Source organism: Perca fluviatilis, chromosome 1 (genome assembly GCF_010015445.1).
Source record: "Perca fluviatilis chromosome 1, GENO_Pfluv_1.0, whole genome shotgun sequence".
Classification (NCBI taxonomy): domain Eukaryota; kingdom Metazoa; phylum Chordata; class Actinopteri; order Perciformes; family Percidae; genus Perca; species Perca fluviatilis.
Genome location: NC_053112.1, coordinates 32,529,713 through 32,548,164, shown reverse-complemented (window position 1 = coordinate 32,548,164; position 18,452 = coordinate 32,529,713). Strand labels below are relative to the sequence as shown.

The window sequence follows — 18,452 nt, the reverse complement described above, 5'->3', positions numbered from 1 at the left end:
ATCCATCAGTTTGTCTAGCCACCAGTATGGCACCACTCAGGATGTGAAAAGAGGTTTATCAAGGTAGGGAGGCTCCATGACAGAGGGATCCAAATGAGTAAAGCTATTATTGAGACATGTTTGGTCTGGGAGAGTGTTACCTCCTCTTCAAGCAGAGGGGGGCAGAGGACAGGGGAAAGTAAAAAGATTAAAGCTAATGCTTTTCCACTAAATTCTCTGAGTAGGCAGTATTTAGAAATAAAGATTGTGTTGTCAGATTTATTTTTGCACTGGGAATTTATAAGCTTAAGCCTATGTTAACAAAAGCACCTACGGAATTTAAACTGAATTGACTTATTATCGTGGACAGGGTATTGTCAGGTGTCCAGCTCTGGTCTCAGGGTCACATTACAGGCTTAATGCATTAATCTCTAAATTAGACTCTTAATTCAATTCTGAGACAGTCATGTTGAGGCCAAGAGACTAAGAAGAGTCTAAAGCAAACAGTCCTTTTTCAAAGTAGTGAATCAGACATTATGGCAAGAACACGCACTCACTGTCTTTCCAATGTCTGGCTGGGTCATTGCTCCAAACTGACATAGAATATAAGAGTGAGTGTAACTTTCAAGCGAAGGCTATATGACACAGAATGCAATAAAATAATAGTAGATTCTGAATATTTTCAACATTATATCGCTTAAAAGTAAGCCTGTTTTGGGTTTTACTCAGCTAACCTGATTAAATGAAAAAACTAGTGGTTTCACCACTCAAAAAAAGTTAAATTCCCAAAGACTTTACGAGATTTAACAAACTGCCACCGTCTGGCACACCTGGCCAGGAAAAAAAAACTCTAAAGGAAGTTAAAAAAGTGGGCTCCCTCTCGATCTGCCTAATAACAAGCCAGCCTCTTCTCACTTCAAACGATTAGTCAAATTGTCAACTCTCAACATGGTTTTTACTCAATAGCTAGTAAGACAGGATGGACATCACAAATGTATCACAAGCACCAAACTTACTGTACTTAAGCACCCCATAAATGCAACACTCCTCGTGGCAATCCAGAATGTAAAATGCCTGGAATGAACAGCTGGTCTGCATAGCTGATCTAGTTGGAATTTACTAAGAGATGAAAATACAGACACATCAAGGGCTTATGTGAAAGATATGGGACTGAATTACTGTATATATTATATATATTATATTAGAATCTAACAGGATTCTTACAAGGATCATTAATGTGTGCAGCTGTGGGCGGTGCATTTATTAGGCCATGATTTATTTCAGTACCAAGTTTTTAAACATATCAGACATTATTTACCATCTTAGTTGTGTTAAACCATGTCTCCCCACCCAACCCTGTTTACTATAAAGACAGATGAAACCTAAGTCCTTGATAGAAAAACACGGGATAGAGGAAAACAGAGTCAGCAGTCAGTCACACAGACGCAACGAACTGAGGTTGCACTGCTTCCTGTGGGTTCAAACACTCCTTTGGCCACAACCCCAATCAGGGATGTCACGCATACTATTATATAATCCTAACAAGTCAAGTCATTAGAAACTGTGCTCCTGTACAGTGCTGGCTTGACAGAAAGGATGCTGGGCTGGCCCTGTCAGAGGTGAAAAGCATCACTATTGTCATGAGTCATTTGTCTGGACTGTCTGTCCTAGAAAGATTCCTCTCGGCTCACAGGAAGCAAACATCAGCTGGTTTGGTTGTCAGATTTAGGATTTTACATATTTGATGACAGGAGATTGTTCTTTCTTACACCTTGTGGTTAAAGTTATGTCAACCCTAACTATTACTCAGTAAATTCAGTTTTTATTGGTTTGAAATCTTTTTCACTCTAACCTAAAGCCCAATTGGGATTATTAAAAAGGTCCAATATGTAATATATTTACTGTATTTAATCAACAAATGACCACAATATGTCATCAGCTATTAAGCAAACATGCTAAGTTGAAATAATATCTCCTCTGAAAACAATGCTTTGAAAATTCCATTCCAGGACGAAATATCGGTTTTTATCTTTCTAAAGCATCTTTCTAAACGGTTGCATGACCAGAGACATGGTAAAACACAGGTAAATATTGGAGATGCATTTAAAGGATGGAGACAGCTTAGAGCCAAAAAGGACGCCAACTTGGCTAATTTCCTCCTAAACAGGTACGCTAACTGTTGAGCTTCATTAATTTCTAGGGCTGTCAAACGATTAATCACTGAATTTCTATAGTCAATCGCGATTAATCGCATGTTTTATCACATGATTAAAATTCTATTATTTTGCATTTCAGAACTGTTTTTAAGTACATATTAACAATGGAAAGCAATTCTTACCAGTGTATCTTGATTGAGAATCAAATGAATGCAAAGAAAGTTACTTTATGAACTTGAATTTAAGATTTGTATTTGTTTATTATTTATTTACTGTAAACAAAAGAAGAAAAAAGAAAAAAAAGAAGGGTACTAAACAACAGTCAGCAACTTGTTTATTGTTAAGGCCATGGTCAAAATTAAAGATTTAATAATAATGTAATAACTATAACAATAACTTATTTCACCAGTAAATTGCTGTTGAATGACAAAAACAACCACCAGATGGGAAAAGGGTATTTTACAATAAATGCACCACGAGGCTACCTGTTTTAAGTGAACGCAACGTCTGTGTTGGCAGCTTCTGCGCTGCAGAGCAGACTGTTAGGTCCCGGTGTTGGAATCCTCTACAGTGAAATACAGTCACACTTTACACTGTTTAACATTAGCTGACAGCATTTTAACCGTGTTTAATCCAGCTGCTAGCTAAAGGTAGGCTAACGTTACCTGCTGTCAGGTATAGTGTAAAGTCAGGCACTGAAATGAGGCACCGAAATTTTCGTTCTTATTCGGTCTCGTTACTACCATTTAGGTCGGCACGTTACGGTACCCAACCCTACTTACCAGAGTCAATATAGCTAGTGTGCAGTTGATGAGACAGCGTTTGCACTTTGCACTTTGGTTTCAACAACAGGTCGGCGATTAGCATCAACCTGAGTCACGTTAACTGTACTATGCTTAGCTTGTAGGTGGTAGCTCAAGCTTGACGTGCTTCGGTGATATTTTAATTCAGCTTTACACAATGTGCATATGGCTTTCGACTTGTCTACAACCCGTGTGTAGAGGAAGTATGGCAGCTTCATGATAAGTAAAGGTGCGGCAAAGGGTCAAAATAGTAGCCGGTTAGGCACGACGTGAAGCCGAGTGAAGTGAAACTAAATTAATAAATGGCGGCATGCGATTAATGAGCTTAAAAAAAATGTACGAGTTATGCTCGGCCCTTAATTGCAACGTGATTAACGCGGTAATGCTGACAGCCCTATTAATTTCTATCACGGCTAACGTAGTAGTTTGTGCTTGCATTAAATTAAATAGAGTACATGAGTTAGTTACTCGCAAAAAAATTGAGACGCCGGTAAAGTGATCCCGACTGGTGCCAACGCCGCCATGCTAACAAACGTTAAAAGGCTAACGTTACTGGAAGACCGGGCAAGCCACGGCTGCTTACAACCATCATGACGGACATATGACCGCAACTTTGACTTCCTCATAATGGAAACATGCAATTTAAAGTGACCCTGTAGCCTGAATTGTTGGATTGGGACACAGCTTATGTTCTCTACAGGTCACTCTGCAATGTATGTAACGTTATGTTACGTTATGGAAAATTCTTGTGGCTAACGTTACCATCGCCAGATTCAAGGTTATATGTTGGACTGTATGATTCCCACTTTGTTACAAACTGGCATGCAACCATAATGTGTAATACAGTGTATGGACAAGCTGTATAACGTGGTCTGGAAAGTAGTAGTACCAAAATCTCCCCCCTGCCGAAATTCTTCCCCCTGTTCTGTTCAGCGGCCGTAGCTGACAAACGGTGACCTGGGTACAGTTGACCGCAAGGTCGCGGTCTTTTTTAGAGGTCATTGTTGTTACATTTAGCAGATAAAAGGTGACTGTCAGCCGGGTACAGAGCACCGCGAGAGCGCAGGGTTTTATTGAGTAATGTCTGGCAATGAGAGACTAGCATCAAGCTAACATTGACATTGTGGGATGTTGGGTTTAGCATTAGCAACCTGGCTAAGCCTGTGAACTTCGACGCTGGGGAGGAGGGGCCAGGAGAGACTACTCTCTTCAGTATTTTGAATTCGAACTGCAGTAGCTGTCTGTATAACATATTGGGCATTTAATAATAAAATAAGGGCATTTTATCAATTATCAACACCCCTGTATCTGTGAAGTAGTCAATTAAAAATAAATACACAGCAGTTCAATCCCACTGAAAATTTAACAATACATACAAATAGAAGCCATACAGCTGATAAAGTATCCACTGTAAAGAGTTACTTCTAGCCAACTACTTTTTCTTGATATTATGAATAAACACAAACATTTTTGAGTAATTAACAGCTGTGTTTGGAGCAAGGCAGTGCAAAGAGACATGGCCTTGTCTACTTACATGAACAGTTTCAAGAAATGTTTAAGTGTGTAACAGTTAGCTGCATCCAAAGTAAAACAATTCAGAGGTTCTTTAATTTGAAGCCAGCTGCCTGACATATGGGAGCAATCTTTTATTTTGATTTAAGCTTGAATAGTCTTTTTTTTTCCCTTTCATTTGAATAAAAGACCCAAACTTAATCCATTTTATTATTTACTAATCTAGACAAAGTCCTTCATGTTTGTATTAAATGCTCTGCCAGACATTTATACAACCTTAAAATTTTAGCCTGTCACCAGCCTATGGTCTGTTTAATTTCTTTGGTTAAACTTTAAGCTCCTGCCAAGCTTTGAAAAAAATTACTTCATGGAACTTATTTTTGTAGACTTGTTTTTTTTATGTTTTTAATCCCATTCTACCTTAACCAGATATCTTTAATTTCTAGTTTATTTTGACACTGTACTTTTGTTGCGTTACTTACCTTAAACCACAGTTAAGTTAAATAATTTGGTGAGATGAGAGTTAAAACACTGTAATTAATAAGAATGATTTAAGACTTCTCCCACACGAGACAACAAAATATAAATGTTTTTGATCAGGGGCACCATGTGTTCAAGTTCACCTCATCTCAAAACACCAGGGACACTCAAATTATAATTTCCGAAAATATTACTATATATGTGCCCCAGATGGATTGGATTATAGCAAAAACAGTCTCAAATGGCTTAATGGGGGTCTGAGGTAGGGAGGAAGCTATATTGATGGATATGGCAAAAAGCCTGAACTCTTAAGTGTATTCATTAGTGTCTTGTTGAAATAATCGTGGCGTGTAATTATGTATGGATGATAAAATGGGGTGTAATTACCTAGACTGCTGACACAGCTGAAGCCTATAAATCACAGCATTTTGGGGAGATAAAACCTTTGCCTAAAAAGCTCAGCCTAGCTGTTCCATCTGGTTGTCATATGCACATTATATAATCTCCTCTCACTGAAAACAATAGTTAACTCCCTCCAACTGTCATGTAATTTTAGTAAGGGAGTTAATGGACATTGGCCTTGTTTCGCTGGCTGGTTTTGCTTGAGTTTGCTGGGTGATTACCAGAGCTGCAATTATCATCCAGTCCTTTAAACTACAACACCGACGCATCATAACAGACTCACCTGCTTGCCCTCCAAAGTGTACAGTCTCCTCACAGCTCCAGAGTCCAACTTGATTGCATCTGTGATGTCAGTGAGCACCTGGTCAAAGGAGTGCGCTGTCTTCTTGTTGAGCAGTATCCGCACTGCCTTGCGGGGTTTGACACCGTTGCGGATGACTGTGACTAGTTTGGGTTTGATGAAGTCCTTGGACTCACGCTGCAGCTCGTTCTTCAGCGTGATGAGAGAGGAGAGGGAGCGTGATGTGCCGGTCTTGCAGCCCACCGACCAGTTGGGGTTGACATTCTTGTTGTAGTCCACACGTCGGAAGGGTTCATTTGAGGCACACACATAACTCTCACCTGGAGAAAGAAATAAGTTGGTAGAATTTATCTCTTGCCAACCATATCCCCATCTAAGACATATTAAAAAAATATTAAATCAAATATTGTGAAAACCACATATAGGATGTATCAGAATTCACATGACTCGTATGGTATGTATCATAAAATACTGCGTCCACATGGCATTAGAAGAATCCGTGGAACAACAAATAGTTAACGTTCCTCAGTTGAAACAAAAAGGCACATTGAGAGGCCAGGCCAGTGTAACACTGTCCTCTCTCCCTTTCAGCTGTTGAACTGCGGCATTGGCCTTCCTCCAAAGCAATGCATTTTGTTTTATCTGCCAGCATTCCTTTTCTACAGTTAACACGCAAATGTTTCCCCTGAAGAACAAAGTCATGTGACAAGTACAGGGGCTTGGCCGATACATGAAAGCCACAGCAAGAATGTCTGGTTATTGTTTTGAAGTCTGAGCATTGGATGAGAAACTCAATGCTGTTCTGTTCCACTCTGAGTAAGAGAGAAAGAAACAGATACTTCATGTTCATGCTACAAGTATTTAAAACAAACACATGGCCATCTCTCAGAATCAACTTGTGCTTAACAGACACTTCCAAAAACATTATATATTAAATATACTGTAAATTCTGTTCTAGCTAATATCCACTGTTTTTCAGTGAAGATATGTACAGGGCTAGAGGGAAAAGATCACACAATGTCTCATCAAAGCTATCAAAGAAAAGAATAGCACTCACAAACTGAGAAAATGAAAATGTGTAGCTTCTTAAAATGTGTCATGCCTGTATGTCTGCATCTATGGGTCATTAGTAGAACTGCATAGCATTAAGACTGGCCAGGGAGCAAAAAAACATGCTAGTTTATAAGCTGCATATAATCATATAACCGTACATTCCTTTAGAAATGTATTGGTTTACAACTTGAAAAAGCTTGCTATTTTGTGTTCTGTATCTTTTGGTAAACACATAATTTTACTGACAGAATCAAATCCAATCTGTGAAATTTTAGTTATCTGCAGGGGTGTCGGACTGGGGGCAAAAAGGGGACCGATTACCGATTACCCCAAAAAGATGCTAGAATGAATAGCTGTGTATGCAGGGAGAGGTCCATAGAAAATGCCTTTCTACAGGGCCCAGAATTTTGTGCTACGCCCCTGGTTATCTGATGTGTGTAAAAACAAACGAATGGAGCTGCAGTGAAAGAAGGCCATGAGACGTGCGTCCCATGATACCTGGTTTTATTAAGCTTGCAATTAACCAAAGGCTAATTAAAAGGCTAGGCCACAGCTGGGGGGACTGAGTTATGGCTCAGAACTACAACAAAATATAACTGGGGCTGTCATTCATCTGTGGGACAGTGACAGAATACTAAAATGCCCTCAGATGGTGACTGGTGACAAGTCTATTCCCTAAGGTGCAGGGATCTCAGGTGCAACATCCCTTGGTGGTGTGAGGGGAGCCCCAACCAGCCGCCACTGGCTGCTGTCCTCATGTGGACAACAGATGAGATCAGCTATGAGGTAGAGCTGTCTAACCAGTCCAGCAGTTTTTACTGCAGTGGTCGCACATCTGTCACCAATCCAAAACCCAAGCGATGGCAGTGGGAATCATAAAACAGGGTTAATATTAAGGCAATATATCATCACCAAAACAATTAAGTGACCCTGTCATACAATGATAATCTCAGCGTGCACAGTCTTCTATTTTACAGACTTGATATTCACCACTCTAGTCAAAGGCATTGGACCAGTATGGCCAGCACACTATTTGTTTCCCTGGGCAGACATACCATTAGGCCACATATTACAGTTTATACCAAAAATGTCAAATTTGTCCATGTCCTGTTTGTTCTTCGATCCAAGAAAGCCCTTTTAATCGCGTTCGATGATCACAGAGTATAATGTATAGGCCTATTACTACCAAGACACCGAGGACCATCTATCCATCAAGCATATATTCATTAGGCAGCTCAGTTTTAGCCTGGAGCCATACACCAATTTATTAAAACACAGATATTGAAATCAAAATGATTTAAAACTGAAATTTTCCAAGCAACAATAACAAATCTTGTTCATTCACAAGATTTGAACAACTAAATAAAAATACAGATTTTATAAAAACAACGAAAACCTGATTTCCTTTTACTTTAGGGTTCATTATATTATTATCCATTATAGAAGTTGTTTTTTACAGAGCCCAAATAATTCAATTGCCAGCTAGCCCTGGAGGCTCTATTACAACAATACTGATATAAAAGCAAAGACAACAGCAACATAGCATCTGGCAATTAGTGATTGCACTCAGCACAGGTAGGCCTAACCCTGATTTTACACATAAAGATCAATTTACTAGTCATGACTCATGAGGAGTTCTACTCAGCCTATGAAAACAGTTGTATAACGTCTTCTGTGGCTCTAGAGGGAGCTCATCAAAGTCTGAAAAAAGAACCTTGATGGTGTCATCAGGGTAATGTTGGCATAGGCTTGGAAACTATCAATTATCCCTTCTATTGTCCTTTGTGTCATGGGGACTTGTTTAGTTTATGTACATTTTGTATTAGCCTGTCAAAATGCATTTGATCGCAGCACGGGTCTCTGGGACCCCCCCGTGCCAGTTCACGTGAAATGACATCACATAGTACGCAAGGGTCACCGGGGGACCTGAAGCTCAATGCCAGGCCAATGCAAAAACGTCAAATAAACTGTAAGGGTCCCGGGGACCCGAAGGACAACACAAGGGTTAAAACAAAAAGCCTACATTGGGGCAACATAACTTGGGGCCTTTACCAGGCATGGAGGGTCTAATTTGACCATTCTTTTTTAAATCTGTTTCCTGTGAATTCCCCAACTTAATGAAAGTGCAGTGAATGGCTGCATTAGAGAAAGTTACGTTTATATATATCTCTTTTTATTTATTTATTTTACCTAGATAGGCCCTTAAGTTGACCCTTTTTAGAAAGAGTTCATGAATTCAACAAAGCTAATTACACAACATTTCTAATATTGTTCTGCCTTAATATATTCTTCCACTTTCAACCCTAATTTCACCAGTTGTTGCTAATAAACCCCTTGGCTTGCACACTTGCTATTGTCCCAACTAGAATCCATAGGTCAGCATGGTATGTACCCCCACATATCCACATAGTAAACTACAAAGCTCTTTCTAAACCCAGTTCAGTGTCTGCTAGCTCCCAGTGTGGTTTTCTACTAGCACAGCAGTTCAATGAAATTATTCCATTGGCCCAGGTAAGTCCACTTTAGCTGTGCCAAGGCAAAAAGTGATAACATGCATTTCCACTCCTGCCCCACAGTAGGGGATAGACACGCCAAGCCGGACTGTGTGGCCCTTAGCTGTGTCCTCAGCAGCAGAACTCAAGCATGTCTGTGCTAGAGAGAAAGCTTGGTTTTTAAAAGTCTCGGTGTTAAGATCTCTGTCCTTTTGTACTTTTGAGATTCGGCAGACTGCTGGCGCTGAACAGATGGTTTTCAACTGCATGTACCGACCATTCTCTGCAGTTCATTGACAATTTTAACATTGTAACATTTTAACCGCAGACATCTTTTTAAAACAGATTGACTTTTCCTTAACAAGCCAGGAGTAAAGCTGTTCACCTCTAGCCTACTTTACTTTCTGCACCACACATCTACTCCCTCGGCCAAGGAAATGAGACAAGATAAATCAACACAAACAAAACAAGAGGAAGACACAACAAAGTGCGGCCGTGATCCACCACAGCCCCCACCTGAGCAAGGATTTGACCATGGGAGACCACAGAGCGGAGACAAGAAATCTCAACCCCCCTTTTCACCTGTCCAACACTCCTCAGAACCCCCTTACCAACCATGATGCCTTTGAGGATTCATCGCCCTCCCCATTCACCCTTTTCCCTGTTTCCCCCTGCCACATGTTGGGGTTCACTGACCGGATGGAGCAGCTGGTAGATGCTGGAATCAAGTTTGCCCCAACGCCTTCTCCCATCATTCGCCCCAACATCAAACTGACCATGTTTTGACTCAATCACTGAAAGTAAAACGCCAGGCGCCTCTGCCCCCTCAAGGACTGCAGCAAACTCCTTCTCCCCAGACTGATAAGTATGCTTGTGTACAAAATTCAACAACCTTTAACTGATATGTGCTGGGTCCAGGCTGCACGCCTAGTGGCACTCATGACTCTTTCCAGGACAAGCCTGGGCCCTGTGTATTAAGTTCTTCTTCAATCTATGTTGTGATAGGTAATAGAAAAAGAATGGTGAATCTGCTAAGTAAGAAAAAGAAGCACTTAACTGCCAACTTAGCAAATTTAGCATCCATTCCTCGTCAGCAACAACCTGTCCCAAAAAAATATTTTAACACAATAGCACTAGCCTTACTAAATGTCAGGTCTTTGGCAGGTAAATGATTTTTAATCAATGATTTTATTATTAAGCACAATCTTGATTTTATGTTTTTAACTGAAACCTGGTTAGACCATAATAACAGTGCTGCTGTTCTTATAGAGTCAGCTCCCCCTAACTTCAGTTTTATGAGTGAGCACAGAGTGAATAAGAAAGGAGGTGGAGCCTCCAGCCATTTTGTTTAATGACTCATTCCAATGTACTCAAATATCTTATGGAAACTGTGTTTCTTTTGAATATGTGGCTCTTCAGCTAAGGTCCTCCCCTCGACCTATATTTCTAAATATTTACAGGCCACCTAAATACTGTGCATCCTTCTTTGATGACTTTACTGAACTGCTGTCTATAATCTGTATTAACTTTGATTGTGTAGTTATTGCTGGTGATTTCAACATTCATGTTGATAGCCCCAGTATAGAGGGACCAAAGAACTGTGTTGTATTTTTGAGAACTCTGGACTGACTCAGCATGTGACGGAGCCCACACACATCAAGGGGCACACTCTGGACTTGATTATCTCGAAGGGTTTGAACATTTCCAAGGTTGTGGTGACTGATGCTGCTCTCTCTGATCATTCCTGTGTTTTCTTTAATGGCAATATCTCAATGCAAAAAAGTGTCCAAACAAAGGTAATCAGAAAACGGTATATCATTGACAACACCAGTGAATCATCCATTCAGCTTTTCTCCTCCAAACCCACCCTCTCAGGGGTCTCAGTCACTGAGCTTGTAGACAATTTCAATTGTAAAATTACAAATGTTATTGATGCCATTGCTCCCACTAAGGTCAAATCAGTCTCTGGTAAGAAAAGATCTCCATGGAGAAATGTCATACTGATAAGAACAGAAAAAAGAGAGTGTCGAAAAGCAGAACGCAGGTGGCGAAAAACTAATCTCCAGGTCCACTACAACACTTATAAAGAGAGACTTCGCATTTATAATTCGGAATTGAAGAATGCTAGACGGTCCTTCTTTTCGGACATTATTGCCAAAAACAATAATAATTCACGTGCTTTGTTTGCTACTGTCGATAGGTTAACCAACCCTCCAGTACCAGTAGCATCTGAACTTTTATCCACCGAGGCCTGCAATGATTTTGCCACTTTCTTCAAAAGAGAAAATTCAGAAAATTAGACAAAATGCTTCCATATCGAATACAGTTTGTGTTGTCACAGTGTCCAGGCAAAACAAATTCCAATATGACCCAATTCCATATGATTAACCGTAAAAACCTTGAGGACATTATACAACATCTGAAAACCTCCTCCTGTTGCCTTGATATTCTACCAACAGGCCTTTTCAAAAATGTTTCGAATTGTTTGGCTACAGATATTCTGCAGATTGTAAAAACGTCTCTTCTTTCTGGTATCTTCCCACAGGCCCTGAAAACTGCAGTCATCAAGCCACTCTTAAAAAAGAACAATCTAGACACGTCACTAATGAGCAACTATAGGCCGATATCAAACCTTACCTTTTTAAGTTAAATCATTGAAAAAACGGTTTCTCTACAACTCAACCTTTTCTTGTCACTAAACAACAGTTTTGATGCCTTCCAGTCGGGTTTTCGACCACATCACAGCACTGAGACAGCTCTTGTTAAAGTCTTTAATGACATTCACTTAAACACAGATAGTGGCAAAATTTCAGTCTTTGAAGGTTTGAGTCTTATTTAAAGAATAGGGACTACTTTGTGTCTATAGGGAATTATACATCTGAGCATACAAATATGACGTGCGGAGTTCCCCAAAGCTCAGTTCTGGGGCCTTTCCTGTTTAACATCTACATGCTTCCACTGGCTCAAATTATGGAAAACAATAAAATAAGCTACCTTAGTTATGCGGATGACACACAAATTTATATAACCTATAGTCCAATACAACAACTGACTAAGTGCATTGAACAAATTAACAACTGGATGTGGCAGAATTTTCTTAAATTAAATGACGAAAAAACTGAGGTGGTTGTTTTTGGAGCAAAAGAGGAACGATTAAAAGTCAGCACTCAGCTTCAAACGACAATGTTAAAAACAACAGACAAAGCCAGAAATCTTGGTGTAGTCATGGACTCAGACCTGAATTTTAACAGCCACATTAAGACAATTACAAAGTCAACCTATTCCCACCTAAAAAATATATCAAGGGTTAAAGGACTTATGTCTCAGCAGGATTTGGAAAAACTTGTCCATGGTTTTATCTTCAGTAGACTTGACTACTGCAACGGTGTCTTTACAGGTCTCCCTAAAAAATCAATCAGACAGCTGCAGCTGATTCAGAACGCTGCTGCCCGAGTTCTCACTAAGACCAAGAAAGTGGATCACATCACTCCAGTACTGAAGTCTCTACACTGGCTTCCAGTGCCTCAAAGAATTGATTTCAAAATACTTTTGCTGGTTTATAAATCACTAAACGGTTTAGGGACAAAATACATTTCTGATCTGCTACTACACTATGACCCACCCAGACATCTCAGGTCATCTGGGACAGGTCAGAAATAAACAGGGGGAAGCAGCATTCAGTTTTTACGCTCCTGGAACAAACTCCCAGAAAACTGCAGGTCCGCAGCAACTCTCAGTTCTTTTAAATCAAAGCTAAAGACCTATCTTTTTGATGTTGCCTTTCTTTAAATAACTGTTCATTTGTTATACTGAAGTGGCATTGATGACATTCTATAACTGCTCTTTAATGTTTAATTTCTTATACTGCACTGTAACTTTTATTCACATATTTTATCTCTCAGTTCTTATACTGCACTGTCAATTTTATTCTCGTTTTTTTATCTAGTGGTATTTAAGAGACAGTCTGCGAGTCCGCTATTAAAGTGATGGTTCGGAGTAAATTCACCCTAGGGTCCTTTGCACCATGACCTCGAGCCAAACACCCCCCCAGAAGCTTTTTTCACCTGGGTCGAACATTGGGAGAGTTAGCTAGAGTAGCGTTATCAGCTGAATAGCTTAGCGCAGGGGCTAATGGACCCATGTTTGTATCTTGTAAGTTACCCCACTAATAATGTCCGAAATGATACCAAACGTCTACAAGTAGTACAAATAGGTTATGCTCTCATAAAACGATGGATTGGAAAGTTTGTAAGTACACCAGAAGTTTATGTAAATAACACTTGCCTGCTTGCTTCTGCTCTCTGCTGTTGTCGTTGCTGCTCTAAGACGAGTGCTTAGGGACGTCTACAAATTACAACACCGAAAAGAGATGCAACAAAAATATTTTTTAATTTAACTTTTTTTTAAAGTAAGTGCTGTAGTATAACTAGCAGGAGACAAGTAATAATTGAGGTAAATTTGGAGACATTACCTTATTTAATCATTAAATTAATAAATATTTTTGTTGTATCTCTTTTCGGTGTAGTAATTTGTAGACGGCCCTAAGCACTCGTCTAACTGCAGGTAGCAGCAGCAACCGAAAAGAGATTCAACAAAAATATTTATTAATTTAATGATTAAATAAGGTAATGTCTCCAAACTTACCTGAATTACTTGTCTCCTGCTAGTTATACTACAGCACTTACTTAAAAAAAAAAGTTAAATAAAAAAATATTTTTGTTGCATCTCTTTTCGGTGTTGTAATTTGTAGACGGCCCTAAGCACTCGTCTAACTGCAGGTAGCAGCAGCAGCAGCAGCAGAAACAGAGAGCTGAAGAGAGCAGGCAAGTGTTCATAAACTTCTGGTGTACTTACAAACTTTCCAATCCATCGTTTTATGAGAGCATAACCTATTTTTACTACTTGTAGACGTTTGGTATCATTTCGGGCGATAGTGTAATAACTTTACAAGATATAAACGTCGGTCCATTAGCCCCTCGCGCTTCAGCGATTGCACTACTCTAGCTAACTCTCCCAATGTTCGACCCAGGTGAAAAAAGCTTCTGGGGGGGCGTTTGGCTCGAGGTCATGGTGCAAAGGACCCTAGGGTAAATTACTCCGAAACATCACTTTAAGAGACGGTCTGCAAGTCCGCTATTAAGAGGCGGTCTGCGAGTCCGCTATTAAGAGACGGTCTGTGAGTCCGTTCCGGGTTTTTGACAAGGTTTGCCGAAGAAAATAACTTAGCCTTGTGGTGACGATCACATTGAAAAATAAATAACAGTAATTTCTTATACCGCACTGTAACTTTTATTCGTATATTTTATCTCTCAGTTCTTTAAGTTATTATACTGCACTGTAAATTTTATTGTTTTTTTAAATTGTTTTTAATTGTTTTCTAACTGCTCTTTAATGTTTTATGTAAAGCACTTTGAATTGCCCTGTTGCTGAAATGTAGCTTCTACCTGAATCTTGTTTCACTTGTGTGTTCCCATTTGAATTTTCAGTTGAGTTACTGGTGATGCAAACCAAACCTTACATTAAAGCCTTCCTCTGGCAAACCGAACCGGGATGCTTTTATTGTGAAGAAGTTATAAGAAATGGTTTGGCGCAACTACCTCCCCTAATATGGAAAAACCCTACGAGTTGACTGATTGGCTCAGTAATCCCATCCAGCCATAAGGGACACACATGTGAAAGGTGCTTATTGGGTTTGCACACAAAAGAGCCCCAGCAGGCCTCAATCAATGGGGCAGACTGCTGAGCTGTGCAGTAATGTGCCCTCTCTCTGTCCAATAGATGGGTGAGTAAACAAGGACAACAAGACACTGGTGCACGGCCCACCTGCAGTGCATCTCACATCTGAGTCTGCCCAAATAAAAAGAAAAACTTTCCCACTTACCCATCATGTTATCAAGATAGTTTGCCGTATTTGCTGATGTTTTTAGATATCTGCCTCTGAGACTTCGGCCACTACCACAATACAATTGGATTGAATGGAAATTCTATTGAGGTGCTCACAATATTAGAAAAAATCTAATCTAATTCTAAAACTCAATATGAATGTGACTTTCCAGAAACAATGTCCTGGTTACTAAGGGTAATCTACAGCAGCATGTTGCAATCAAGGTCAGCGATGGCCAAAACTGTCCCCAGGGAGGTCATTGAATTATCCAACTGGAACATTGTTGCGGACTGTTTTAAAAGGAGATTTCTCAATACTTGGAGCACCATGAAGGAAATTCCATTCACCCTTCTGTCAACTTCTAACTGCAAACACCCCTACTGGAGTTCTTCAGGAGAACCAGCTAATTTCATGCTGTGTTCATGTAATATGGGATGGAAAAATTACATGTTTACGACTTGCATGAGTTCAAGTCATCGGACAACTCAAGACGATTGTGTGATTGCAAAGTTGGAAGCGTGAGGGTAAATGAATTGTACATTGACAATATAACACTTTATACATTATATTTGGTTTCAATACTTTGAATGATGGACTGGCTGATGTGAGACATCCCACTTTCCCACGACTTGGATTTTGATGTGAACGCCATTTACAGTACAGGTCAAAAATGCGTAATTACAATAACTTTGATATTACATTAAAACTGCATCAGCTGCAGACATCTCAAAACCCTGATTAAAAAAAAAAAACTATAAAACTGCATTCCCAGACAATACTAGGAGTATGTGATTGGACCCTTAAAACAAAGACTCATTTAGCAAAAGTGTCCTGTGTAAGTGCAGAAGTGCAATTGCAGAATGCTCTCTATCACATCTAATGCAGCAAAACAACTTTTGCTCATATTGCCAACTAGTGACGATACAGAATTCAGATCAGGCACTGGCCTAAATCTTTCCCGGTTACTCAGGGGATGGGGCTTAAGAAATGAGTGTAGCACAGAGTCTAACGTTTTAGGAGGATGTGAGATGAAAATAGACCAGTATACGAGAATAATGACTGCAGTAAGAGGTCAGTGGATCCTAAGTGTGTGTGGCACAGCCGTAACCTCTCATGTTAAAAGAGGATTGCAGACAGGTCGCAGTGCAGACAGACGCACACCAAGACTGAACATGAAGATTAACTTATTACCGAGTGGTCACTGTCCCTGCAGGGTAACACTGCAGGAATGGTTAACTTGTATGCTAATGCACTCAGTCCTCTCAAGTCTTACTAAACTGACTGACTAAAATGAGCGTATACCTGTGACTGCGTTAGACCTTCACTAGTGGCTATTAATTTTAAAATTCAACTTTTAATTAATAAATGACTTTCATATTTTTTAATCACATTTCCAGTATTTAACACAAGTATTTCAAACCCAAGCACTACAAGCAATGAACAGATAATGGATGGGGGAGGTAAACCATCTTTCAAGCCCCAAGGGTGAGATCAATTTAACAGACTTTAACAGCCAATAGACCCTAAAACAACATACAAATTCATCCCATTCAGTCCCAGGCAGAAATGCACTAGAGCTACACAGGGAACTTTCAAGCCCACACAAACTCAGTTCACCACAAATACATCCTAAAGAGGGGAGAGAGTGAAAGAGTGCAGCTGAGATCAATGGGCACTGATTCACATTAGCAGCAGCCTATGCAGAACTAATGCCGCACTGAGGAAGTCTTCTTGTCTGCATGCAAGGCACTGGGTCAAACATGTCAGAACAGTTATGTCAATGATGCAAATGATGCAAGGGAGGCTCTGCATTGCATCCATTATACTGTAATGTCCTTCAACGATAATTTGATAGTATTAAGTACAGTAGATCTCTGCACAAAGGTGCAATGATCTCAAAGTGACATTGTCTGTCGGAGAAAACTTCCCTGATTAGCAACATAGATATTAAATACACAAAGTAGACAGTGCTTTGAGTGTCCTTTTAAACTTGTGGCTTAACTTGCTTCAGGCTATATCAGTGTATATTTACATGGACCATTTGCCAATACTCAAGGGAGAACCTATATTTTATAAAATTAAATTGATTTCAGACATGCAATTGATTGCATGTCTGAATCAGTTTAATCAAGTATTGAGCCTGTTTCATGATTTGTGGACACATGAGGGGGTTCCTACATCCATGATAACCCTTACCCTCTACTAACTCATCCAGACTGGTGATTCTCCTGCCTCCATCCAGGGCATATAACGTCCGGACTCCTTGGGGAAGGTTGACATTGTCCGACAGGGACCTTGTGAGCTCCATGAGCAGAGCATCCAGAGACCTGAATCGGTCGTTAGACACGGCATACACCAAACCTTTAAAATATCGATCTCCATTGCGATAAAATCGCACCTTTCTTGCTTTTTTCTCGGACGTGAGGGACTGGAGAGTGCGTGTGCGGTAGAAACTACAGTGCGCACTGTGCGCCGGGCTGGGGACCAGACCGTTGCCTCTGGAGCCTGACTGGGACCCGGAGCCCGAATTGGCCCTCGGTGTCCGGTGCGGCTTCTCTCGTTCCTCAAAGTGTTCAAATTCAATACTTCTGCTGAGCGACATGTTATTTGGCTCTTTTTCTGCCTGATTAAAACGAAATCCCAAACAGAAGAAAAAAAAATACAACTTTTATCCAGAGTGCTTAAGGATCGATGCGCCTGCAGCCGGAGGAAGGATACACGTGTGAGTCTCCAGTCTGCGATCCAGTACTCTGTGCTGCTGCACCGGTTGCTCGTGACAAGTCCAAACGCTAAAACACGGCACTCCCAAAAATAAGAAACGAGTCGAGAAATAAAAAGAAAATGAATCCCGTCCTGACTGATCCGATGAATTGATTTCTCTACCTACAATAATAGAGCAGGAGCAAAAAATCCAAACGCCGGGATTATCCGGTTGAAAACGTGTCGAATAAGGAGCAGCTGTGTTTGACAGACATTGCAGTGGACCTCCCGGTTGGCTTTCAAACAACGAAGCAATTTTACAAAACTTAAGCGCACCGCACCAAACACCGCAAGCCGCCTCCTTCTCCACCTCACACCCTTCCTCTGACTGGTCGGTCGCTTAAACTGTCAAATCAATGGATAGTGAGAGTGGGGGAAGCCCTCCCCGCCTCAGGGTCCTAATGCTCTCTATTGTTCTGCTAATAAATTCACGACCTGGAAACAATGAAGTCTACACACTCATCCTCGATGACCTAAAATGTGTTAGGAATACCAGAGAAAGTTTTTCTTGGATATACATACATAGGTAGAGTCTGTACATTGTGGGTGACAATACAGAGGTTACAAACAACAACACAGATAAACTATAATTTACTATAGAAATATTATAATAGGCTATAGGGGTATTTC

General features: G+C 40.2%; 1 protein-coding gene across 6 annotated transcripts in view; it reads right to left on the bottom strand.

Moving 5' to 3' along the window:
* dclk2a (doublecortin-like kinase 2a) overlaps window positions 1–18,155 on the bottom strand; it is a 54,612-nt gene extending 36,457 nt beyond the window's left edge. For 4 of the 6 annotated variants that reach the window (XM_039802072.1, XM_039802080.1, XM_039802088.1 and 1 more), the window contains exons 1-2: window positions 17,259–18,153; window positions 5,616–5,953 (exon numbers count right to left, since the gene is read on the bottom strand). In XM_039802072.1, the coding sequence (XP_039658006.1) occupies window positions 5,616–5,953; window positions 17,259–17,664 (744 nt within the window). In that variant the 5' untranslated portion in view covers window positions 17,665–18,153. Of the gene's footprint in view, window positions 1–5,615; window positions 5,954–17,258 lie in introns of all 6 variants that reach the window. The other 2 variants (XR_005639403.1, XM_039802094.1) reach the window with 1 other exon arrangement.
* Window positions 18,156–18,452: the final 297 nt, after the last annotated feature.